The sequence below is a fragment of the Bison bison genome, unplaced genomic scaffold, assembly GCF_000754665.1.
Source record: "Bison bison bison isolate TAMUID 2011002044 unplaced genomic scaffold, Bison_UMD1.0 scf7180017864485, whole genome shotgun sequence".
Taxonomy (NCBI): domain Eukaryota; kingdom Metazoa; phylum Chordata; class Mammalia; order Artiodactyla; family Bovidae; genus Bison; species Bison bison.
The window spans coordinates 1,610,615-1,637,823 of record NW_011495045.1 but is presented as its reverse complement, the minus strand read 5'-3'; the positions used below and the strand labels follow the sequence as shown (position 1 = coordinate 1,637,823).

The following is a 27,209-nucleotide window of genomic DNA, read 5'->3' as shown; positions in this document are numbered from 1 at the left end:
TATCTTCTGCTTCTGTTAGGTCCATACCATTTCTGTCCTTTATCGAGCCCATCTTTGCATGAAATGTTTCCTTGGTATCTCTAATTTTCTTAAAGAGTTCTCTAGTCTTTCCCATTCTGTTGTTTTCCTCTATTTATTTGCATTGATCGCTGAGGAAGTCTTTTTTATCTCTCCTCGGTATTCTTTGGAACTCTGCATTCAGATGCTTATATCAGCTTCAGCATCAGTCATTCCAATGAATATTCAGGACTGATTTCCTTTAGGATTAACTGGTTTGATCTCTTTGCAGTCCAAGGGACTCTCAAGAGTTTTCTCCAGCACCATATTTCAAAAGCATCAATTCTTCAGTGCTCAACCTCGTTTATAGTCCAACTCTCACATCCATACATGAGTACTGGAAAAAACTATAGCTTTGACTATACAGACCTTTGTTGAAAAAGTTATGTCTCTGCTTTTTAATATGCTATCTAGGTTTGTCATAGCTTTCCTTCCAAGAAGCAACGTCTTTTAATTTCATGGCTGCAGTTACCATCTTCAGTGATTTTGGGGCCCAAGAAAATAAAGACTAGAAAGTTCCCAAGTCAAGTAGCTTGACTGTCCTCTGAAATGAGAAGGATGTGTTGAGAAGTGGGCAGGGGTGCTGCTGAATGTTGTGGTCTGATCACTTGGGAGGGCTTTGAGACACTAAAGGTCATGTGTAAACATGGAATAATAAATTCCCTGGAAGTCCAGTGGTTAGGGCTCAGCACTTTCACTTCCCTGGATCCAGGGTTCAGTCCCTGGTTGGGAAGCTAAGATCCTGCAAGCGGTGTGGCATGGCCAAAAAAGAAAAAAAAAGTGAGACAGTAATAAATAAGGTATGGATAAGTTGACAGCAGTCAGTACTGGTTAGAAGCAGGTACTTGTAGTATCGTAGTCTCTAAGAATGACAGGAGTGACTACTTGTTAGAGGGGTAGCAATGGCAAAATAGAAGGGACTAATGCAAAGTATGTGGACAGGATGTGATGATTGCTGCTTAATGCTTTTCAAAATGCAAGTCTGGGCAGGATGGCCTCTGACTTCCCTCTTGATTATTTTATAAGATGACAGTATCATAGCCCTAAGCAGGAACCTGACTTGCAACCATTACAGTTCATTGCCTTTAACCCCAAGTTAGCCATTCTGCAGCTGTCTTGCACACCGCTTTCTTAGGAGTACAGAGTCTCTAACATTTGTGCTTCACAGAGGACCCTGGATAAAGAGCAACTGTGGAGTCATAAGAAATTCTTTCCAAAGCAGCAGAATTTCCCAAGCTTGGAGCCCAACAAGAAGCCTGGCTTTTTCTTCAGAAGTTTGTCAACCTGACCCTTTGATGAAATTTGTCATTAGGTTCTTCTGACTCCCCTTCCTGCTTTATTTACCTCTGTCCAGGGCAGTCTCCCTCTGGATTAAACATCTCTCATTTCCAAACAGTTCTAGGGTCCTTCTTAAATGGAAAAAATGATCTGCTTTAAAAAAAAAAGTTACAACTGATGATTTAACTAAGAACTTAGAGCAGCATTTTCATTTGAAAGAAGACTAAGTAGAGAAGGACAGGAGAGAAGGAAAAAGAAACAATAGCAGAATTTCAGTTCTGACATTCTGGAAGTATGGGTCAGACACATTTGTGCTTTGGATAACTTTTCCTATTAAGTTCAAATCACACTTTCCCTTACTACTGAGCATTAGCCATGCCCTCATCACAGGCTTTTGTGATTTTGTGTTTAAAGAATTCCATTATCTAAGACCATTACATTTAGCAATTTCTTTTCTCCATGTAAGCTTTTCTTCTTGACCACTAGATAGGCAAATAAGGACCCAAATGGCAACCCACTCTAGTAATCTTGCCTGAAAAATTCCAAGGATAGCGGAGCCTGGTGGGCTCTAGTCCATGGGACTGCAAAGAGTTGAACATGACTAAGCAACCAAGAACTGCTGCTGACATCTGTTATAGGACCTGTTGCGTAAACATTGCTCAATAAACATCTGATTGCTAACAAATAAATGAATGAGTAAACAGAACTAGAGTGTTCTAGTTTCTCCATGTCATTAAAATTATCTATCAATCAGTTGCATTATCAGGTCAGGTTTGCACAATGCTCAGCCCACAATGTCCTCAGCAACTTGATTATTTCAACTACTAGGAAAAACTTTAAGACTGTCATCGTGTTTAGATGATTACAGTCAAAATACATACATACATGGTAGGGTAGTGAAAAGGAAACTTGAACTAGAGCCAATTTTCCCCTGGACTTACAGGTTATGCAACTCCTCCACCAGGTAAAGTTTAACCCATCACATGAGTTTGCACTTCATGTGAAGAAATTTAAAGTCTGTGTATTTTTGTTTTATTTCAGCAAACTCCAGAAGACAAAGAGGGATATCAGATGGCTTCAAGGAGTGACTGGTGAATGGTTTGAAGAAATTCAAAGGAAAAAGTTTTGTAATGAAACAGATGTTAGCCAAATGTTAAAACAACCGCTTACACATAGGCTGAGAAAGGGGATGGCAGAAAATGGTGAGACTTTATGGCTCTTCATTGTAGATAAAGGTTCAGTGGATCTCCAATTTAACCAATCTGTGTTTAGGACTATTTTTAAATCATAAGGGACAAAAGTGCACAATAAAAAGAGTGAACTGAAAAGGTACTGTGATGTCTTGGTGGGGGCGGATGTTTTTATAGTCATGCAAGACAGCACTGTGGTTAAGAACACAGGCATCAATATCAAAAAGGGCTGGATTCAAATATCCTCTCTCTCTCCTCTCGATTCTATCAGAATTCATGTGACTCTCTGTAAGCCTCAATTTTCACATCTTTAAATGGGTATGATCATCATATGGTGGTTATTGAGAATTAAATAAAATAATATGTATAAAGTACTGAGTCCTAACATGGTAGCATTTAAATAAATGGAATGATGGTGCAGAAGGAGGGGGAGACAAAGGAGGGGAGGCAAAGGAGAACAGAGAATGAGGAGAACAGGTGGTAGAGATGCTTCCACCCTTCTGGTACTTTGGTAACTTAAACCCCATAAATGAGCTCAAACAAATGTCTTCCATAGACATTCTAACACTGTAACTACCAGCATGTCAACATGTCCAAAGTACTACAGTATGATGGACTTGATATATGTAGCTCTGGAGAAAAGGAAAGATATATCCATCTGAATGAGGAGTTCCAAAGAATAGCAAGCAGAGATAAGAAAGCCTTCCTAAGTTATCAATGAAAAGAAATAGAGGAAAACAATACAATGAGAAAGACTGGAGATCTCTTTAAAAAACTTAGAGATACCAAAGGAAGATTTAATGCAAAGATGGGCACAATAGGACGTCCCTGGTGGTCCAGTGGTTAAAAATCTTCCTGTCTGTGCAGGGGACGCAGGTTGGATCGCTGGTCCAGGAAGACTCTGTACGCAGCAGGGCATCTAAAGCCCATGCATCACAACTACTGAGCCCACGTGCTGCAGCTACTGAAGCCTGATCACCCAAGAGCCTGTGCTCTGCAAGAGAAGCCACCGCAGTGAGAAACTCACGCGCCACCACGAGAGAGCAGCCCCTGCTCACCACAGCAAGAAAAGAGTCCAAGCACCAACGAAGACCCAGCACAGCCAGAAATAAACAAACACTTAAAGAAAAAAAAGATGGGCACAATAAAGGACAGAAACAGTATGGACCTAACAGAAGCAGAAGATATTAAGAAGAGGTGGCAAGAATACACAGAAGAACTATACAAAAAAAGATCTTCATGACCAGATAACCACGATCTTGTGATCACTCACCTAGAGCCAGACATCCTGGAATGTGAAGTCAAGTGGGCCTTAGGAAGTGTCACTATGAACAAAGCTAGTGGAGGTGATGGAATTCCAGCTGAACTATTTCAAATCCTAAAAGATGATGCTATTAAAGTGCTTCACTCAATATGCCAGCAAATTTGGAAAACTCAACAGTGGCCACAGGGCTGGAAAAGGTCAGTTTTCATTCCAATTCCAAAGAAAGGCAATGCCAACGAATGTTCAAACTACCACACAATTGCACTCATGTCACACACTAGCAAAGTAATGCTGAAAATTCTCCAAATTAGGCTTTAACAGTATGTGAACCGAGAACTTCCAGATGTTCAAGCTGGATTTAGAAAAGGTAGAGGAACCAGAGATCAAATTGCCAACATCCGCTGGATCATTGAAAAAGCAAGAGAATTCCAGAAAAACATCTGCTTCATTAACTATGCTAAAGCCTTTGATTGTGTGGATCACAACCAATTGTGGAAAATTCTGAAACAGATGGGAATACCAGACCACCTGACCTGCCTCTTGAGAAATCTGTATGTAGGTCAAGAAGCAACAGTTAGAACCAGACATGGAACAACACACTGGTTCCAAATTGGGAAAGGAGTACGTCAAGGCTGTATATTGTCACCCTGCTTATTTCACTTATATGCAAAGTACATCATGTGAAATGCTGGGCTGGATGAATCACGAGCTAGAATCAAGATTTCTAGGAGAAATATCAATAATCTCAGATATGCAGATGACACCACGCATATGGCAGAAAGCAAAGAGCCTCTTGATGAAAGTGAAAGAGGAGAGTGAAAAAGCTGGCTTAAAACTCAACATTCGAAAAACAAAGATCATGGCTTGTGGTCTCATCACTTCATGGCAAATAGGTGGAGAAACAATGGAAACAGTGACAGACTTAATTTTCTTGTGCTCCAAATCACTGTAGATGGTGACTGCAGCCATGAAATTAAAAGACGCTTACTCCTTGGAAGAAAAGCTATGACCAACCTAGATAGCATATTAAAAAGCAAAGACATTACTTTGCTGACAAAGGTCCCTCTAGTCAAAGCTATGGTTTTTCCCGTAGTCATGTATGGATGTGAGAGTTGGACCATAAAGAAAGCTGAGCACTGAAGTATTGATGTTTTTGAACTGTGGTGTTAGAGGAGACTCTTGAGAGTCCCTTGGACTGCAAGGAGATCCAACCAGTCCATTCTAAAGGAAATCAGTCCTGAATATTCATTGGAAGGACTGATGCCGAAGCTGCAGGTCCAATAGTTTGGCCACCTGATGAGAAGAACTGACACGTTAGAAAACCCCCTGATGCTGGGAAAGATTGAAGGCAGGAGGAGAAGGGGACGACAGAGGATGAGATGGTTGGATGGCATCACTGACTTGATGGATGTGAGTCTGAGCAAGCTCCAGGAGTTGGCGATGGATAGGGAAACCTGGCGTGCTGCAGTCCGTGGGGTCTCAAAGAATTGGACACAACTAAGCGGCTGAACTGACTGAGCTGAGCTCTTGCCTTAGAATTTTTAGTACTCATAAATAATACTATATATTATCTGTACATATATTATACATATTTATGTTACATGCTTACCCACATATAAAGCATATATGTAGCAAATACATATACACAGAGATAGATTTTTGATGAGAATAAGAAATACTCTGAAGGGTCTAATATGCTTTTCCTTTACTTTCTTTGATATGAAAAGTTATGTAGTGTCTCACGATGGTTTTAAAGCACCAAAATAAAGATTTCTAAAGGACATGTTAGTTAAGAGTGGCATGAGAATTGAATGAGGTCCCTAACAAAGTTTTGGTTTTGCTTTGCCATGGGGAAGATACATTGAGAAAGCCTTGAAGCTGGAATAGGGGGAGGGACGTTCTATAGAACTGCAGTCCACAATACATATCGAAAGACTCCCTACTTTTTGTGAGGTTTTTTTCCCAATGAGCAGAACCGTCCATGGCACAGGAGTGCCCCTAGTTCCTGAGGTTCATATAGAGATGAACCCCCCACCCCCAGTTCATATAGGGATGCCTGCATTTCTAGACTGCGTGGGGGGGGTAGGCGGTGAAGAGAGATTAGTTCTCCAATATATTTACCTGAAAATATTTTAGTCATGCAAAATTTTTATAATTTTCATTTAGATCCTGTGGAATTACAAACATCAAGATCTAAAAATATATTCAGTCAAAGAAACCCAACATCCATTCCCTCTCGGCTGAGCTTCAGATCATCATTTGCTTCCTTGTTCTCATTCAGAAAATCCAGAAAGGAGACTTCAAAGCTTCAATCGCTGGGACAGAGAGGGTGAGTAAACTCAGATCATGTGACAGCTCATTAGTTACTGGATCCCAGAGGCCAGCAGCCTGTTTTGTGTTCAGAATGTTTAATGTTTGTTCTTAGCATTTAATTCCAGATAGTAACAAAGGAAACAGGGCTGAGCTCTGTAAGGGACAAAGTCCTTACGAAACTTTGAAACTGAGCTTGTCTGAAATCCAACTTCTAACCAATGGCACAAGTCCCAGGAGGTGGACAAGGTGAATAATGGGTTAAATGTTGAGAAACAATTATTGACAGTTTTTCCATTGCTCCAAGAGCCTGGTCTATCTCCTGGTCATGAAGATACATTTAAATCAAAACTACTCCTTACTGGAGGAGTATGTGTGTCAGGAGAGTTGGGGCATAAAGAGTAAATGAACGTAAATCAGATGAACAAAGAGTAGAGAAAATCTGAGTTTTGAAGCAGAGAAAAATATGTTACCATCATTACAAATATTCAGAGCAGCCATTCTTCTGTAGTTGCCTGGAACTTAAACTTCAAGTGAAGAAAGGGAAGCTTTGAGAGCAATGGAGGTATGGTTCCAGTTGATTCCCAGTTGAAAACTGTAAATCAGTTCGTCTTGACTCATTATGCTGTTGGATTGTTTTGTGAAAAACAAGCAAGTCTTTGCTTATGTGCAATTGAGCTGACTGCTAAGTATTTTCAGCATGTCTTCCTGGTTGAAAAGCTTCCCACCCTCTTAAGGTGTTGGCTTGGCACGTGATATGTTTCTTGTGTGCCATTAAGTGTGCACTGCAGTGCTAAGTAAAAGGTGTTGGAGGTCACTCTTGCTGAAAAACAGTAGGCAGCAAGCAGCTGGCGAGGTATGTGAAGAGTTTCTGAGACTCACTCAGCTCTGTCCTCCCCTCTTAGGGGAATGGAAGGTTTTTACTTCCAGCTTTCAGCTGAGGCTGTTTTTGTCCTTGACAAAATAATGAAGAGCTGAACAAAGTGTAGATTTTTGTGATTGTTTTCTACGAGAGTTGCTTACAAGGAAATACTCTTCAAACCGGTGAGTTGCTTTTCTTTGTAAAAATGTTTAAAACACTAGTAATTCTCTCATTTGACAATTTAAAATTGAGTATTTCCTTTATAAGAAATATTTCTTTTAAAGAGAATAGAAATATTCTTAATTTGAGGGGTGGTTGGGGCTTATGATGTAATTTGTGTTTCAGGTAATTTTCTTTAAGGCAGAGTTTTATTGTAGCTGAACAATGTAACATTAGTAAACTAGGAAAAGTTGAGGTAACCGACAAGTTAATTTCAAGCTCATATTGTAAGTTGCTGCAAAAGTGAATCAAAGAAGGTAAAAAAAAACAGTCTTCATTCTGGGTATCATGGATTTTGGTTATAGATCAAAATTTTTTTAATGAAACTCTTGCAAAATTCTGTTTAGCAACTGTTCTTCTTAAATACCAAAATGACTTATTTAACCAGACAAACACAACATATAAAAATGAAACAAATTTTATCCTTTAAGCATATGTTTATGTTTCACAGTTTTCAGATTTGCCATCTTTAAATACATTTTATTTTCAAACTGTAATTGTGCTGGTTTAAAATGTAACAAATACACTGTTTTTTGCTCCTAGTAGGTTTCAGAAGGTAAAGCATAAAAATACACCCTTTTTATTTTTAAATATGAGCGTGACCTAAATATTTGGATCTAAATCCTGAATTTGAATGTGTGTATTGGGGGAGAGGTTGTTTTTAAGGGTGTGTAGGACTGTGGTAGGACAGTAAATGGTCATACAGTCTGAGGGGCTCTTTATTATTAAGTGGAGCTTTTTTCGTTCAGCAGTTCTGATCTTTTTCAAAATACAGAAGCAAGCTTCAGAATCAGACAGGAGCGGCTCCTTGCCTATAAGCACAGTGGGAGGAACTGACAAAGGCCCCGGGGGAAGCACAGTCATCCTGCGCTGGGAAGCAGTCAGGTTTCTACTTGCTGAAGCCATCAAAACTCGACATTGTCACACTCGGTCCTCTGGAGAACAAGTTAGCCAAGCAGTTTTAGAGGATCTTCTGCAAATCACAGAAAGAAGGCCAACCCCCAGAAAGCTGTGGGAACATAGTGACTTCATTAATTAACAAAAAGGCAAAAACTGTTGCCATTTCTGATTCAAATATGACTACTGAAGTTTCTCCTCCCAAATTTATGTACTACCTAATTATCCCATTATTATTTTAATCCTATTTGTAAATAATTAAACTGTACTCTCTGTGACTCTACCACAACCCCAGGAACAAAGAAATAATTTCCACTAGTGCTTTAATCATTTATTGCTAGCCAGCAAATTCAAGAAAAGTATGCATATACAATTGTAGCTTGGTATCTGTGGGGGATTGGTTCTGGGACCTCCTGCAGATACCAAACCCCACAGATGCTCGAGTATCTTATTAAAAATGTACAGATAGCGCTCTCTATCCACAGATTCAGCCAATGGGGGCTCCATCCATGGCTAGTTGAGTCTGCAGAACCCACAGATACCGAGGGCTTACAGGATTGCAGATCTTTCTCTTAACATTTCCCTATAAGTTATGTTTTCTCGCATCTTGTTTGGGGGCGTTTATTATCTGAGACATATGGTACTCAGCCCCCACCGCAGAATTTCAGTAACTCCGTTGCCTCACAAATGCCTTCCACGTAGTTCAGCAAGTACCTAACAGTGTATGCCATGAACTTATAAATGCAGCTTTCCTGGCGGCCCGATAGTATCTCCAGTTACTTTTTCTTGTTCCAGATCCCCCATTATCCCACTGATTACTCCCCTCCGTGAATAGGTGGTGTGCCACCCTCTGTTCTATGAGCCAACACACTCCACCATGAAGTCATCCCGCAAGGGGGCCCCTTATCTCTGTGCCTACAAATTCTCGAAGCTGTGAAGCCACGTGCCCCCAGTTCATTATGCTGATTTTCGGGCGGTGCATTGTTTTGCCCTCTACTCTTCCCTTTGTTGTAGTCCCAAGGATTAGAGCAAAGAGGAAGTACAAGAGAAATAGCTCATAAGGCTCATGAGTAACATGCTCAGTCAAATTTAAGTTGACCTCTTTCCTTTGAGGACCTGCACGGTGTGTAGCATACAGTAAGCACTCAGCACAATGCTGCGATCAGAGAGCGACAGCTGCTCTCCTGGAGTGAGGGCGTGCATGCTGACTACCCTGTCCCTTTAGGATGGTTTTTTCACCTGAGGATGCAAAGTGTTTTGGTGGATCGATCCAGGCCCCCTAGCTGCTCTTCAGACATGCCCAAATTTGTCTGATCTATCACAGGATATACACAGCAGTCCAGCAGTCTAGCTGCAACCTCTGTTTACATAAGCAAAAAGTTCAAATGCAATTTTGCAAAGTTTAAAGAGCAGGTAACTTTTTCTCCCTGAATTCTGTTTTCTGTCTCTCTTTCTCTTTTCCTCCTTCTCTCTTTCCAAATGTCCTACTATACCATCTTCCTTCTTCCTGCCAAGTACCTAGGTTTGAGTTGGAGGACACAGGAATGTAAGACACCTAGATCAAAGGCGAAATGAGAGTAAGGCAAATCCTTCTTTGGAAATGCTCCTTCAGTGATCCCAGGTGTGGCACCCATTGTGGTGACAGGAGGGAGAAGCAAGACACAGGGAGTGGTTCCCAGTTGATCTGGTTGATCATTATTAGAATTTCACCAGCACTTAAATCTAATGACAGATTACCAGGCCCCAGCCTTATGATTCTGACTCAGGTCTGAAGTGGGGCCCTTGATTTTTATTTCTCTAGGATATTCGGATGTTTATCCAGGTTTGGGAGCTACAGCAGCAGAGCTTCCTACCCCCCACTACGGTAAGGGCCGTCAGAATTCCTGGCATGTGATAGTTTCTCTTATTCATCAAAGTCCTACTCTGTTGATTAGATACTGCATTTAGATCTGGAGATAAAATCGTGAAAACAAGGCAAAGTCCTCAGCTGGAGGGCTTTAAAATCTAGCAGGGAACACCAGATGACTGTGCACAGTTGGACAGAACTCTAGGAAGTGACAATCACATCACAATCATCATGGATTCATATATTCATTATGGTGATTTTCAGGCAAATGACAGTAAGGATCTTGAGAAGAGATGCCTTCTGGCCTAGCTGCAACCTGAGTGACATCAGTGAATACACTGATGATTATGGTGTAATATGGTGAGTGCTGTGGTAGATGCATGGCATTCATGCCATGAGATTGTTATAGGAGAAGCACTTAACTCAGACTGGAGAACCAGAAGCATTCCTGGAAAAAGAGAGCCACTGTCTGAAGGACATATAGGACTGAGCTAGGCAATTTAGAATTGGGAGGTTGTGCCAGGCAGAAAGAAATGACACAACAAAGATTCAGAAACTAGAAAAAAGCAAGAATCCATCTAGGTCACTGAGGTTCAGTGACCCAGTATAAGGTGAGACTGATAAGAGGTGGGGTGGGAGTATTTGGCAGAGGCCAGAATGTGGAAACCTTATACATGCTAAGGAGCTTGGTCTTGATGCTGTAGACAGCAGGGAGACATTCATCCCTTTCTAAGAATACCATTATTTTCCTTATTACATGTACTGTATATGTATAAATAGTTCCTTAATTTATATATATATATATATTTTTTTTTTTTTTAATACGTGTAACAGATAAAATCACCCCTCTCACCCACTGACCTGAACAAGCACTAATATTTTGGTGTATTTCATGCATGTGCGCATGTGCATATTGTATTTATGTTTTTCATTAAACAGAAAAGTGACATAATGAGATACTCACTTTAGCTCAGTGGTTTGCAATCAGGGGCAGTTTTACACCCCAAAAGGCATTTGACAATGTCTGAAGACATTTCTGGTTTCTACAGCTGAAGGGTGGTGCTATTGGCATCTGGTGGGTAGGGGTCAGAGATGTTGCTAAACATCATATAATGCATGTGATAAACCACCGCACTGAAGAAATGCCAGTAGTACCAAGGCTGAGAAACTGCTCTGTCTATAGCTGGCAGTATGGGAATATACGTGAGAGATCATTAGGGTATGGCTTAGTAGGACTTATGAACAAATGCGTCTGAGATAGCTTTCTATCTCTTGAAATCACCCAAATCCAGAGGACTTTAACCAGCGTGGTTTTTGTGACGGCACTGTTGTTTTAGTCAGTCTCCAAGTGGAAGCCCTTCACACCAGAAACATACACTAACTGGAATATGTTACAGTATTATAACATACATTTACAGCAGGCCTGGAAGTGACTGTGGAGACTCTGGGCCTCCAAGCCTCCTGAGTCCTACACCCTGCCTGCTACCTCGATCCACAGTGGCTCCCACGGCCTTGCACACTGTCAGGGAGCGTGCATCCTTGCACTCACAGCACACCCTCACTCTCAGTGACACTCTTTCCCAGTTGTGCCACCTGCCATCCTTAGGAATTCCCCTTCACTCCAAGTCAGGCTAGGGCCCCCATCAGCTGATGAGAATGTTGAGCTGCGCAGGGACACCAAGAGGCTGGCCTCTCCGCAGGACTTTGGGAAGAATCTTCACAGTCAGGCACGTTCTCTTGGCTGCAGGCAAATGGAATTACTTGTCAGTTCCCAGCTTCCTTGCTATCTTACATCTCCAGGCTTGTGCTCCTGGTGTTCTTAGGCTCTCATACCTGTTCAGCCAGCACCTTCTCTCCCTGTTACTTTCCCAGTTCGTCCCGGCAAGTGCTCACCAGCCCCTCTGCATTTTCATTTTACTTAACCCCTGTATTGTCCTTATAACATTGTGGCTTGCCTTTTGGCTCTTTATGTACCTAATCTTTCCTGTCACAAAGCCTCTTAGAACATCTCTATATCAGTCATATTTATTTCCTTCAAACTACTCAAAATAGTACTTAGCATGTAGAAGGCATGCAGGCTCAATAAAGACGTATGAAAAGGAAGAATACAAATAAAAGCAATATTTTAACTTCTAAATATTATTAGTATAGAGCTGATATTTCAGAATAATATGAAAAAAATCCATATTAATTTTAATTTCTGTTTAAATTTTGAGCTAAACTATAAAATATATGTTGTTGTTGTTTGTTGTTGTTCAGTTGCTAAGTAGTGTCCAACTCTTTGCAACCCTATGAACTGCAGCACGCCAGGATTCCCTGTCCTTCACTATCTCCCTAAGTTTGCTCAAACTCATATCCGTTGAGTCAGTGATGCCATTAAATCATCTCATCCTCTGCCGCCCCTTTCTACTTTTGCTTTCAATCTTTCCCAGCATCAGGGTCTTTCCCATTGTCAGCTCTTCACATCAGGTGGCCAAAGTATTGGAACTTCAGCTTCAGAATCAGTACTTCCAATGAATACTCAGTTGATTTCCTTTAAGATTGACAGGTTTGATCTCTTTGCTGTCCAAGGGACTCTCAAAAGTCTTCTCTAGCATAATTCAAAAGCATCAATTCTTCTCTGCTCAGCCTTCTTTATGGGCCAACTCTAACTTCCTTACATAACTACTGGAAAAACCATAGCTTTGATTATACGGACCTTTGTTGGCAAACTGATATCTCTGCTTTTTAATACATTGTCTCAGTTTGTCATAGCTTTTCTTCTGAGGAGCAAGCATCTTTTAATTTCATGTTTAATACATGTTGTTATATTTTAAATGTAAAATTACTTGGCCTCCTAGGTTTTATGCTCAGCTTTCAAGAGCCACGAAGCAGTTAGGGCTTTGAATGAAGGAAAACTGCATCTTGACAATTTTAACTGATCTGACCTAGTCTGAGTTTATTTAATTCTTGATTCCCTCTTCTGTACTCTTCATGAAGGAGAGGACTTGACTTCATACGAGAGCTCTGAGTCATACGAGAGTTCAGTTCAGTTCAGTCGCTCAGTCATGTCCAACTCTTTGCAACCCCGTGAACCGCAACACGCCAGGCCTCCCTGTCCATCACCAACTCCCGCAGTCCATCTAAACTCATATCCATTGAGTCGGTGATGCCATCCAACTGTCTCATCCTCTGTCGTCCCCTTTTCCTCCTGCCCTCAATCTTTCCCAGCATCAGGGTCTTTTCAAATGAGTCAGCTCTTCACATCAGGTGGCCAAAATATTGGAGTTTCAGCTTCAGCATCAGTCCTTCCAATGAACACCCAGGACTGATCTCCTTTAAGATTGACTGGTTGGATCTCCTTGCAGTCCAAGGGACTCTCAAGAGTCTTCTCCAACACCACAGTTCAAAAGCATCAATTCTTCAGCACTCAGCTTTCTTTATAGTCCAATTCTCACATCACATCCATATATGACCACTGGAAAAACCATAGCCTTGACTAGACAGACCTTTGTGGACAAAGTAATGTCTCTGCTTTTTAATATGCTGTCTAGGTTGGTCATAACTTTCCTTCCAAGGAGTAAGTGTCTTTAATTCATGGCTGCAATCACCATCTCCAGTGATTTTGGAGCCCAGAAAAATGAAGTCAGCCACTGTTTCCACTGTTTCCCCATCTATTTGCCATGATCTTAGTTTTCTGAATGTTGAGCTTTAAGCCAACTTTTTCACTCTCCTCTCTCACTTTCATCAAGAGACTCTTTAGTTCTTCTTCACTTTCTGCCAAAAGGCTTGTGTCATCTGCATATCTGAGGTTATTGATATTTCTCCTAGCAATCTTGATTCCAGCTTGTGCTTCCTCCAGCTCAGCGTTTCTCATGATGTACTCTGCATATAAGTTAAATAAGCAGGGTGACAATATACAGCCTTGCAGTACTCCTTTACCTATTTGGAACCAGTCTGTTGTTTCATGTCCAGTTCTAACTGTTGCTTCCTGACCTGCATATAGGTTTCTCAAGAGGCAGGTCAGGTGGTCTGGTATTCCCATCTCTTTCAGAATTTTCCACAGTTTATTGTGATCTACACTGTCAAGGCTTTGGCATAGTCAATAAAGCAGAAATACATGTTCTTCTGAAACTCTTGCTTTTTCGATAATCCAGTGAATGTTGGCAATTTGATCTCTGGTTCCTCTGCCTTTTCTAAAACCAGCTTGAACATCTGGAAGTTCATGGTTCATGTATTGCTGAAGCCTGGCTTGGAGAATTTTGAGCATTACTTTCCTAGTTTCTATTAACTCTTACTCTGCAATTCAGGCTGCACACCCTTACTTAGGATTATAGATTTAAAACATCAAAATTCATCTCAATTTTGGACCTAGGTCTTAAAATTTTTTCACCTTCTACTGAATTTTGGAGAAGCCATATAAATAGTAAAAGCATAATTGTTCTTGTGAAGAGGAACTTAAAAGCCTCTTGATGAAAGTGAAATTGGAGAGTGAAAAAGTTGGCTTAAAGCTCAACATTCAGAAAACTAAGATCATGGCATCTGGTCCCATCACTTCATAGGAAATAGATGGGGAAACAGTGGAAACAGTGTCAGACTTTATTTTGGGGGGCTCCAAAATCACTGCAGATGGTGACTGCAGCCATGAAATTAAAAGACGCTTACTCCTTGGAAGGAAAGTTATGACCAACCTAGATAGCATATTCAAAAGCAGAGACATTACTTTGCCAACAAAGGTCTGTCTAGTCAAGGCTATGGTTTTTCCAGTGGTCATGTATGTGAGAGTTGGACTGTGAAGAAAGCTGAGCGCTGAAGAATTGATGCTTTTGAACTGTGGTGTTGGAGAAGACTCTTGAGAGTCCCTGGGACTGCAAGGAGATCCAACCAGTCCATTCTGAAAGAGATCAGCCCTGGGCTTTCTTTGGAAGGAATGATACTAAAGCTGAAACTCCAGTACTTTGGCCACCTCATGCGAAGAGTTGACTCATTGGAAAAGACTCTGATGCTGGGAGGGATTGGAGGCAGGAGGAGAAGGGGACGACAGAGGCTGAGATGGCTGGATGGCATTACTGACTTGATGGATGTGAGTCTGAGTGAACTCTGGGAGTTGGTGATGGACAGGGAGGCCTGGCATGCTACAATTCATGGGGTCGCAAAGAGTTGGACACGACTGAGTGACTGAACTGAACTGAACTGAAGATGCTCTAATAATAAATAAGACATACTTATAAAAATAAGCATCCTGAAGTCATCTTTGTAAGGTTTGCCTTTTGAAAAAATCCCCTTATTAATTGTGGTCTGGTTCTGACTTATTATCTCTTTAAAATAAAAATATACAGAAGCAGAAAATCTGTTTCCCATTTGCAAGAATACTCTATGTGCCATACTGCTCAAGGAGACCTCTAGATTCAGTCAGCCTGTGGCCAGCTCTGAGTTCAGCCACTATGTACCTTGTACAGTGTCTTCTAACTTCTCTGCATCTCCACCATCTGATCTGTAAAATGAGAGCTGTCACAGCATCCGCTTGACAAGAGTGATGTATTTAAATGAGGTAACTTGTCTATAGAGCATACAAATACTGCCTGGCACACAGTACTCACAAATGTAACTATTTCTGTTACTAAGTCTTCATGCTATGTTCAAGTAAAAAGCCACTATTATGTATTTTTTTCTTGGCTACCTGAGTGACAAAGATGTAAAACACTGATCCTAAGCAAGCACAAGAAAATGTTTCTGAGAGATTTTTCAGCAGTGCACTGTGAAAGATCTCCCTACTGAGCATCAGAAATATATCTTCTCAAGATATGGAGATATAATAGAAAATGTGCTATTGATTTTCCAAAACTTAGGCATTTCTTTTCAAAGAAGTTATTTCAAATTCTTTCCACAGATGTGATGGCCACACACCTTCTGTGTCTGTGAGGGGAACCGCTTTGGTAAGTAACCAAAGAACTAAAGGTTATGCTGAATAATTCAGAATTAATGTAATTCCTGGTTGATTACATATTTAAACAGAATTCTCCTTGGTACAGTCTTAAATTTACCTTAGAAGCTTAGATTTCTCCTGTAGAGCTCCAAGTTTCCCAATTGTGATTGGTTTCCAGTTGGCTGTGGTACTGAAATGCTCAAACAGCAGCCTCTGCCTGAGACCTTGCCACTGTCTCTGCTATTTTACCACCTGTCAGTCCTATACAGCCCTAAAATGTTGGATGGAGGAAGAGTTTATTTGAAAATAGCAGAGGAATCGCAATTTGAGACATTCAGACTGTAGCAAGCTGTAGGCAAGACTGCTGAAGGTTTATTGTTGTTTTACAGTTGCTCAATCATGTCCAACTGACTCTGCAACCCCATGGACTGCAGCACGCCAGGCTTCCCTGTCCTTCACCATCTCCCAGAGTTTGCTCAAACTCAATGTCCATTGAGTCAGTGATATCATCCAACCACCTCATCTTCTGTTGTCCCCTTCTCCTCCAGGGGGCAGGCTGTATTTGGGCAGGGAATGTAAAAAGGGGAGAGTTCAGTTTGATTCTGTCAAAATCAAAAGCATATGGAAACCAGCTTTGAAAATTTCCAAATAAACTTGCAAACCAAGGTGGGTCTGCATAAGACCTCTTCTGGGTAAGATCATCATTTGTAGTCAAAGAGGAAGCCACTGATAGGCGAAAAGCATCTGGACAGAACAAGTTACATGAGGGCACTGACCAAACAGGACCTCCACAATTTCTCTGAGTTCACATGTTTATAAGATTGAGAAGCTTTGTTTTCTGTTTCTTACTTTTTTTGCCCTCTTGCATTTTGATCTACATACACCAGTGTCTTTCTGTGCAACTCATATATGGTTTGGAGATGAAAGAAAGAGTTTTGAAGGCACCTAAGAGTGCAGGAGGAAGGTAGAGGCATTTTTCAATAGATTTTGCCCTTAGTACTAACACTTAAACTTTTCTCTCTCTTCTTTCTTCAAAAAGCATGGGATAGAATTCTGGTGAGGAGTGCATATATCTCACTTTTGTTTGTCAAGTAAGGAATCTCCCACAGAGCTCCAAGTTTCCCAATTGTGATTGGTTTCACAAACGAAAGTGAGCCTCCTTTCTTCTTCAAGAGTAATGCTACTTCTTTCTCAGTAACATTGAACCCTATCTCTCTCTTTTATATGCTTGAGCCCCAGTCATGACACCAGGAGCAACTGCTACACTCTCATGGAGAGCTTATCATCATCCAGGCACTTAACATAGATCATTTTATTTAATACCCAGAGGTAATATATGAAGTAGGTATTATTATTATGCCCACCTAAAGATGAAAAAACTGAGGTTCAGAGAATTTAAAGATCATGCTCAAAGTCACACTGATACTTGGTAGAGTCAGGATTAGAAAACCCAGGTCTCTGTAACTCTATCACAAGAAGTCAAAAATGCCTACAGCTTCATCAGTCCCAAAGCCCTGTGTGCTTATGAACCACTGTTGCTCCCTACCTGCAGGCTTGCCTGTAACCAAGAAATGGACTGAACTGGCATGTATACAGCTTTGTTCTCTAAAAGAACAGAACCCTATGCCAGGATGGCTTCCCTGGTGGCTTAGATGGTAAAGAACCTTTCTGCAATGCAAGAGACCCGGGTTTGATCCCTGGGTTGGGAAGAGCCCCTGGAAAAGGGAATGGCTATCCACACTAGTATTCTTGCCTGGAGAATTCCATGAACAGAGGAGCATGGCAGGCTACAGTCCACAGGATCGCAAAGGGTTTGGCATGATTGAGCACCTAACACTACTCCAGGATGCTTCTGTACTCCAGACTTTTCCTTAGAGAAGTGCTCAGAGCTAACCATCCTTTGCCATTTAAGAGAGGTGGTGTCTGAAACAGGTAAGGAGCATGAACAGAAATGCAAGCACCTAGAAGTTATAAAACAGGAGAGCTAATCTGGAGTTCTTGGGATTTCAAAGTCCAGTCTGAGGACTAGTAAGACACCCTCTTCTTTGACACTCATAATTGCTGTTTGCCTTTAACAATCTCACTTCTCAGAACACGTCAATCTAAAAAGATAAGAACTGGGAATCTAAGTGAAAGTCAAGCCAATGATGTAGCTCCCAGTTAATAACTATTTAAAAAGTAAGGGAAAAAAAATAATGAAACTTGAAGACAAGTATAACATGTAGATCTCCATTATTTATCCATAAAAGTCCTATCCCCTTAAACGGCAAAGAGCTGGTAGTTGGCCAGTGATGCCACAGGGATTCTTGCCAAGACTTAAGATAATGAACTTCCTCTCATTTGGTTGGCAGCCTAGCAGGTATGGTACAAAGGGGATTCCAATATTTTATAGGAGGCTGTACTACGTTTTTGGATGATCCTCTGTTCAAAGAGAAGGAAGCTGCTATTTAAACATTTATATCAGCTTAAAAGAAGCCAAGGGTTTCAGAAAAACAGAATTTTTAGTGCTAGAGTATGAAAGAATTTCAATCTAAAATGGAACCAGGAGATATAAAATGGAAAATCTTATGCATGCCCCATAAATGCCTGATATACAGAAAACTGATAATAATATTAGAATTTTCTTAAATGATAGACAGTTGGTCAGGGATTGCCTCATATCAGCCACGGGAAGTTTAGCTTATGGTTTCCAGGGGCATGAACAAGAAATGACCTGGATCAGGTTGGCCTTACAAAATAAGCTGAATTGAGTTTTGTTTGTATGACTGGACTGGGTTTGTCTGCTTAGGAAATTTTTAAAGCTGGTCTTCATTTGTTTTTTGTTTAAATAGACTCTCACTGGACTCTCCCCTCATTCTAACTGAACTCGTTCCCTGTTCAGATACAGCCTGCCCCAAATCCTCAGCACACTTGCTTGTGCTTACTATGGTTTGCATGTCCCAAATTGCAATTCCTCTATTGCCAAGTAATGGAGAAGGCAATGGCACCCCACTCCAGTACTCTTGCCTGGAAAATCCCATGGGAGGAGGAGCCTGGTAGGCTGCAGTCCATGAGGTCACTAAGAGTTGGACATGACTGAGTGACTTCACTTTCACTTTTCACTTTCATGCATTGGAGAAGGAAATGGCAACCCACTCCAGCGTTCTTGCCTGGAGAATCCCAGGGATGGGGGAGCCTGGTGGGCTGCCGTCTATGGGGTCGCACAGAGTCGGACACGACTGAAGTGACTTAGCATTAGCATTAGCATTAGCATTAGCATTGCCAAATAAACTCATGTCTTAATCTGCCTCAGCTTATGCCTTCATTTAGGATGACAAGAGAAACTTAGAAATCTTCTATCTCAGAGTTCTCTCCACCTCAGCACTACTGACATTTCGGGTTGAATAATTCTTTGTTGTGGGGGCTCTCGTATGTATTACAGGATGTTTAGTGGCAATCCCTGACCTCTACCTACTAGATGCCAGTAGTTCACCTCCACTCAACTGTGACAATAAAAAATACCTCCAGAATTTTCCAAATGTTCCTTGAGGAGCAAATTGCCCCCAGTTGAGAACCATCTCCTTAAAGGTGAGGAATCCAAAATCCAAGTGGTCACCATCTCTGAGCACAGACAAACCGTACGGCTCTGGCCACTTACCCACTCCTCATTTCTGAGCACATTCTGGTGGTGATACGCCCACTCTGTACCCCTAGAAACATACCTCCAGCGTGGCACTATCCACACTAGGCTGGTGTGAGCTCCCTGAGGCTGGGACCACGCCTGCTCACCTGTGTATCCCCACTTCCAGCACAGTGTGAGAACTCCAAAACTGAAAGAAGAAATGAATGTGTGGTTTTTAAGCCACACGATGCAATGCTGGATTTGACCTTGCAGGGAAACCGATGCAGAGTAAATTCAAGAACACCTTGAAAAATTAATTTGTTGACTTTACCAAGGCATTTGGTAACATCCATGACCTTAAGCTTCTGTTTTGACAGCTGTTCTACAGGTTTGGCTGCCCTAAAAGTAGTCAGATAATCTGAGGTTACTCTGTGACAGAGATCTGGTTGTCTCATGTCAGCACTGCAAACGTTAGTAGAGCAAGTTGAGGTTGGAAAAACAGCCTTACTTTGCTCAGCATGTTCTATGCACTATGTTTAAGATTGTTAACAAACCCTAAAGCCAGCATTTTGAGTCTCTGGCCTCTAATCTTTTAGGATATTTCTCTAACTCATTAGGCTGAGAGCACCAGCCAAAGTCTACCAGAAAATCCTCTCTAACCACAGAAGACTAGTAATGGCTAATGATAAGGAATTATTAATATTAAGTGCTAAGTACCATTCTGGGCTTCTCAGGTGGCTCAGTTGTAAAAAATTTGCCTGCCAGTGCAGGAGCTAAGGGAGACACAGATTTGGTCCCTGGGTTGGGATGATCCCCTGAAAAAGGAAATAGTAACCCACTCCAGTATTCTTGCCTGGAAAATTGCATGGACAGAGGAGCCTGGCAGGCTGCAGTCCATGGGGTCACAAGAGTCAGACATGACTGAATATGCACACACGCACCGTTCTAAAGTGTTTTACAAATATTAATTCATTTAATTCTCACAGCAACATTATTGCTACTGCTAAGTCACTTCAGTCATGTCCGACTCTGTGCGACCCCAGAGATGGCAGCCCACCAGGCTCCCCCGTCCCTGGGACTCTCCAGGCAAGAACACTGGAGTGGGTTGCCATTTCCTTCTCCAATGCATGAAAGTGAAAAGTGAAAGGGAAGTCCTCAGTCATGTCCGACTCTTAGCGACCCCGTGGACCACGCTCCTCCATCCTTGGGATTTTCCAGGCAAGAGTATTGGAGTGGGATGCCATTGCCTTCTCCAAGCAACATTATTATATGAGGGGTATTGTTGTTGCTGTATTCTCTTTTTTTCTCATTATTCCAAGAAAGAAAATAAGGCACAGGACAGAAAGGTTAAGCAACTTGCCCAAAGTTGTACAGCTTTTGAGGTTACTCTATGACAGATTTATTTGTCTCATGTCAGGATTTGGACTTGTGTAAAATTCATATGTTTAACCATTATGCTTTCCTACCTCAGACATGCTGTACTGAGTCCTAATATTTTAAATACTCAGTGTCTCAATTTCTGTAATAATCTTCACTAAAAATCTTATATATATAATTTTCTACCTTGGTATAGAAAAAAATCAATCCATAACTGTGCATAGACAGCATGGAATGTTTAAAGCAAGATTCCTGCTTCAGAGAGTTTACCACCTAACTGAAGATCTCAACATTCATAAAGTAACAATACAAAGAAACATAGTGGAGAAAACAGAATTAGAAATCAGACCATATGAGTGTCAGTAGTCAGCATCACCGTTTGTTATCCCTGCGGCTTGAATAAGGTTCTTAACTGAGACTGAGTTTCTTCATCTGCAAAGTGGGAATGACAATCCCTACCTATTTCACAAATCTGTTCTAAAGATCAAATAAGAGAAAATATTTTTTAAATATATTGAAAACTGAAAAAATGAGTAATTTTGTTCAGATAAAAGATAATACACAATGTACTGGAGGAATTCAAAAGTAGGAAAGATTATTGTGGGAAGCATAGTCTTTGAATTTGGTTCACTAAATATGAATCAATCTCTTATATGCTGATGCTGTTAAGTGCTTAGGATACAAAGGAGAATAGTATGCTTTCTTAGTTATTTTAGAAAGTGGATCACTTCCAGGGTCATTATTTATATGTCTGTGAATCCCTGGTTTCCTAGATCAGAGTAGAAATTAAAAAGTCTGATTCAGGGAGGAAGGGTAAAAATCTAGTGATAAAGTAAAAGTAGAAAGAATATAAACAACTTTGATATGAAATAATATGCATAATATCAGAGGTACATTAAAAATACTATGGTAATTAATTCTTCCTGTGAGAACTGGAGAAGGACTCACAGAGAGGATGATATTGGAACTAGACTCTGAAGGATATTTTCAGGAGAAGAAAAGAGAGAGCAAAGATCAGGAGCAGAGACACGGAGTCCTCAAAAGTATACTTTTATTTTGAGTCCTCAAAAGTATACTTTTAATTTTTTTAAAAGAACAATAAAATCAAGAGAAACTGAAAAGAAAAGTGCTTGACATTTTGTAGAACTGTGTGTAGAGAGTTTGGAACATGGGGGTTAAAGATAATTGGGGAGAAAAAGCTTAAATCAAAATTTGGAAAAGGATTTTGACACTGTTTTGCTACTCAGAGGTGTTTTGCTATTCGGAGGCCTCATCCTCTAGGCCAGGTATGGGAAATAGGCTTAATCTTTTATGATAACTCTATGGCATGAAACACTCTTTGGAGGAAAATTTGGAGTCCAGGACATCCCTGACTGAAGACCAATATGTGCTGTGAGCCCCAGAGGATTTACCTTTCTTAGCCATATAATGACCACAATGGTGTGATCACTCACCTAGAGCCAGACATCCTGGAATGTGAAGTCAAGTGGGCCTTAGGAAGTGTCACTATGAACAAAGCTAGTGGAGGTGATGGAATTCCAGCTGAACTATTTCAAATCCTAAAAGATGATGCTATTAAAGTGCTGCACTCAATATGCCAGCAAATTTGGAAAACTCAACAGTGGCCACAGGACTGGAAAAGGTCAGTTTACATTCCAATCCCAAAGAAAGGCAATGTTCAAACTACCACACAATTTCACTCATTTCACACGCTAGCAAAGTAATGCTGAAAATTCTCCAAGGTAGGCTTCAACTTCATGTTCAAGTACATGAACCAAGAACTTCCAGATGTTCAAGATGGATTTAGAAAAGGCAGAGGAATCAGAGATCAAATTTCCAACATCCGTTGGATCATGGAAAACATAAGAGAATTCCAGAAAAACATCTACTTCTGCTTCATTGACTACACTAAAACCTTTGACTGTCTGGATGACAACAAACTGTGGAAAATTCTGAAACATATGGGAATACCAGACCACATCACCTGCCTCCTGAGAAATCTATATGCAGGTCAAGAAGCAACAGTTAAAACTGGACATGGAAAAACACACTAGTTCTAAATTGGGAAAGGAGTACGTCAAGGCTGTATATCGTCACCCTCCTTATTTAACTTATATGCAAAGCACATCATGCAAAATGCCGGGCTGGATGAGTCACAAGCTGGATTCAAATTTGCAGGGAGAAATATCAATAACCTCAGATACGCAGATGACACCACCTTTATGGCAGAAAGCATAAAGGAACTAAAGAGCCTCTTGATGAAAGTGAAAGAGAAGAGTGAAAAAGCTGGCTTAAAACTCAGCATTCAAAAAACGAAGATCATGGCATCTGGTACCATAACTTCATGGCAATAGATGTGGAAACAATAGAAGCAGTGACAGACTATTTTCTTGGGCTCCAGAATCACTGCAGATGGTGACTGTAGCCATGAAATTAAAAGACGTTTGCTCCTTGGAAGAAAAGCTATGACAGACCTCATAGTTCAGTTCAGTTGAGTCGCTCAGTCGTGTCTGACTCTTTGTGACCCTGTGAATTGCAGCACGCCAGGCCTCCCTGTCCATCACCAACTCCCAGAGTTCACTCAGACTCACATCCATCAAGTCAGTGATGCCATCCAGCCATCTCATCCTCTGTCGTCCCCTTCTCCTCATGCCCCCAGTCCCTCCCAGCCCTAAATAGCATATTAAAAAGCAGAGACATTACTTTACTGATGAAGGTCCATCTAGTCAAAGCTATGGTTTTTCCATTAGTCATGATGGATGTTAGAGTTGGACTGACTATAAAGAAAGCTGAGCACTGAAGAATTGATGCTTTTGAACTGTGGTGTTGGAGAAGACTCTTGAGAGTCCCTTGGACTGCAAGGAGATCAAACCAGCCAATCGTAAAGGAAATCAATCCTGAATACTCATTGGAAGGACTGATGCTGAAGCTGAAATTCCAATACTTTGGCCACCTGATGTGAAGAACTGACTCACTGGCAAAGACCCTGAAACTGGGAAAGAGTGAAGGCAGGAAGAGAAAGGGACGGCGGAGGATGAAATGGTTGGATGGCATCACCGACTCGATGGACATGAGTTTAAGCAAGCTCCGGGAGTTGGTGATGGACAGGAAAGCCTGATGTGCTGCAGTCCATGGGATCACAAAGAGTCAAACACGACTGAGTGACTGAACTGAACTGAACTGAACTGTGTGGGAAACATCTTTAGTATCTTGGGTGAATAGGGTTGACCTTGAAGTAGATCTGGGCAAAAATCTAACCAAAAGAGGTTATATTCACAGTCTATAGGTGATAGAAATACTTCCCACCTGAAGAAATTTTGCTCTTCACCTGACTGTTCAGTTCAGGTACTTTTCATTTCATTATAAATTCAGTATTAAAGAAGGTTATCCAGGAGGCCAGGAAGAATGTACTCCAGTCTACTTAAAGGAAATCTGAAGTTCATTTGAATGTTAAAATGACTGGGAGACAACATTGCTTACTGTCTCTTAATCAAATATATCTACTCTGCAACAAGTACCAAAACTGTAGGTTTGGGAAGAATGGACTTATAAGTTCATGGCTTAATGTTATTAGCACAAATAAAGATTTGGATGAGACTTCTCTGGTGGTCCAGTGGATTCCATTGTGAGAATCTGCCTTGCAATGCAGGGAACTCAAGTTCAATTCCTGGTTGCAGAACTAAAATCCTGCATACTGGGATACAATCAAGCCCAAGCATTGCAACTATTGAACTTAGGAACTCTGGAGCCCACAAACCCAACTAGAGAGTCCATGCAGCTCAATGAAGGTTCCCATGTGATGCAATGAGGATACCATGTGCTGCAACTAAGACCCAAGGCAGCCAAATAAATAAATCTTGAAGAAAGACAGTAGGTAGGGCATAAGAGAGAACACCTTGATGCACTGTAGAGACAAATGTGTAACTGTAATTGATCTGATTTCTCAATTGATTAGTTTCTGGTTTTATTATCTCCAATTGGTATATCCCTATAGTTATAATGTGCTTCTAATATTTTTTTAGTTCTGAATTTAATATGTGTGTTAAATTATATCCAATAGCCAATTAAATATTGTTGGATTATTTCTTTCTTATTAATAAATCTCCTTTGTATATATTAAATTATGGCTTGCCCATAATTTAATGGGCAAGTCAATGAAATTTAAGCAGGGCTTCTTCTATAAGGAGTAACTGATCTAGATCTTGAGAAAGAAAGCAGACAAGTATAAAAATATTATACTAGATTATGGGAAATGCAAGGATTAAAAGAACCTAGGCTTTAGATTTGGACAGACCTGTGATGGAGAAGTTAAAAAGCTGGAGATTTGGAAAGATTAGAGATTTGGTCTTAAGCATTCAAGATGAGATGAAATATGATAGTGAATATCAAGTAAGATTCAAGAGGCAGGGCCTGGGTAGAAAGTGAACTGAAATCAAAGATGACATAAACAGATGGCAAGATAGTCCATTTTCCTGGCAGGAAGAATCAATATTGTGAAAATGACTATACTACCAAATGCAGTCTACAGATTCAATGCAATCCCTATCAAATTACCAATGACATTTTTCACAGAACTAGAACAAAAATTTCACAATTCATATGGAAACACAAAAGACTGCAAATAGCCAAAACAGTCATGAGAAAGAAAAATGGAGCTGGAGGAATCAACCTTCCTGACTTAAGACTATATTACAAAGCTACAGTCAAGACAGTATGGTACTGGCACAAAAAGAGAAATACAGACCAATGGAACAAGATAGAGAGCCCAGAGATAAACCCACACACCTATGGCTACCTTATTTTTGACAAAGGAGGCAAGAATATACAATGGGGAAAGACAGCTTCTTCAATAAATGGTGCTGGGAAAAATAGACAGCTACATGCAAAAAAATGAAATTAGAACACTTCTTAACACCACAAACAAATATAAACTCAAAATGGATTAAAGACCTAAATGTAAGACCAGAAACTATAAAAACTCTAGAGGAAAACAGGCAGAACACTCAGTGACATAAATCAAAGCTAGATCTTCTATGACTCACCTCCTAGAGTTACGGAAATAAAAACAAAAATAAACAAGTGGGACCTAATTAAACTTAAAAGCTTTTGCACAGTAAAGGAAACTACAAACAAGGTGCAAAGACAGCCCTCAGAATGGGAGGAAATAATAGCAAAGGAAGCAACTGACAAAGAATTAATTTCCAAAGTATATAAGCAGCTCATACAATACCAGAAAAATAAACAACCCAATCAAAAAGTGGGAAAAAGATCTAAACAGACATTTCTCCCAAGAAGACGTACAGATGGCTAACAAACATATGAAATGATGCTCAACATCACTCATTATTAGAGAACTGCAAATCAAAATTACAATGAGATACCACCTCACACCAGTCAGAATGGCCATCATTAAAAAGTCTACAAACAATAAATGCTGGAGAAGCTGTGGAGAAAAGTTGCATTGCTGGTAGGAATGTAAATTGATACAGCCACTATGGAAGACAGTATGGAGATTCCTTATGAGCCAGCAATCCCACTACTAGGCATATACCCTGGGGAAACCAAAATTGAAAATGACACATGTACCCCAATGTTCACTGCAGCACTATTTGCAATAGCTAAAACATGGAAGCAACCTAGATGTCCATTGACAGATGAATGGATAAAGAAGGTGTGGTTCATATCTACAATGGAATACTACTTAGCCATAAAAAGGAACACATTTGAATCAGTTCTAATGAGGTGAACGAGAGCATATTATAGAGTGAGGTAAGTCAGAAAGAGAAATATAAGTATCGTGTTTAGTTCAGTTCAGTTCAGTTCAGTCACTCAGTCGTGTCCGACTCTCTGTGACCCCATGAATCACAGCACGCCAGGCCTCCCTGTGGATCACCAACTCCCAGAGTTCACTTAGACTCACGTCCATCGAGTCAGTGATGCCATCCAGCCATCTCATCCTCTGTTGTCCCCTTCTCCTCCTGCCCCCAATCTCTCCCAGCATCAGAGTCTTTTCCAATGAGTCAACTCTTTGCATGAGGTGGCCAAAGTACTGGAGTTTCAGCTTCAGCATCATTCCCTCCAAAGAAATCCCAGGGCTGATCTCCTTCAGAATGAACTGATTGGATCTCCTTGCAGTCCAAGGGACTGTCAAGAGTCTTCTCCAACACCACAGTTCAAAAGCATCGTACTGATGCATATATATGGAATCTAGAAAGGTGGTACCGATGATTCTAAACGCAGGGCAGCAAGGAGACACAGACATAAAGAACAGACAGACCTGTGGACACGGGGACGGGAGGAGGGAGAGGGTGAGATGTATGGAGAAAATAACATGGAAACTTACAATATCATATGTAAAATAGATAGCCAATGGGAATTTGCTGTGTAACTCAGGGAACTCAAA

At 40.8% G+C, this 27,209-nt stretch overlaps 1 protein-coding gene across 5 annotated transcripts in view; it reads left to right on the top strand.

Moving 5' to 3' along the window:
- EXPH5 (exophilin 5) overlaps window positions 1–27,209 on the top strand; it is a 102,493-nt gene that overhangs the window by 64,357 nt on the left and 10,927 nt on the right. The window contains exons 2-4 of one of the 5 annotated variants that reach the window (XM_010862845.1): window positions 2,377–2,537; window positions 5,956–6,118; window positions 15,793–15,838. In XM_010862845.1, coding sequence (XP_010861147.1) covers window positions 2,377–2,537; window positions 5,956–6,118; window positions 15,793–15,838 — 370 coding nt within the window. Of the gene's footprint in view, window positions 1–2,376; window positions 2,538–5,955; window positions 6,119–6,407; window positions 7,144–9,878; window positions 9,942–15,792; window positions 15,839–27,209 lie in introns of those variants that run through there. The other 4 variants (XM_010862849.1, XM_010862847.1, XM_010862848.1 and 1 more) reach the window with 4 other exon arrangements.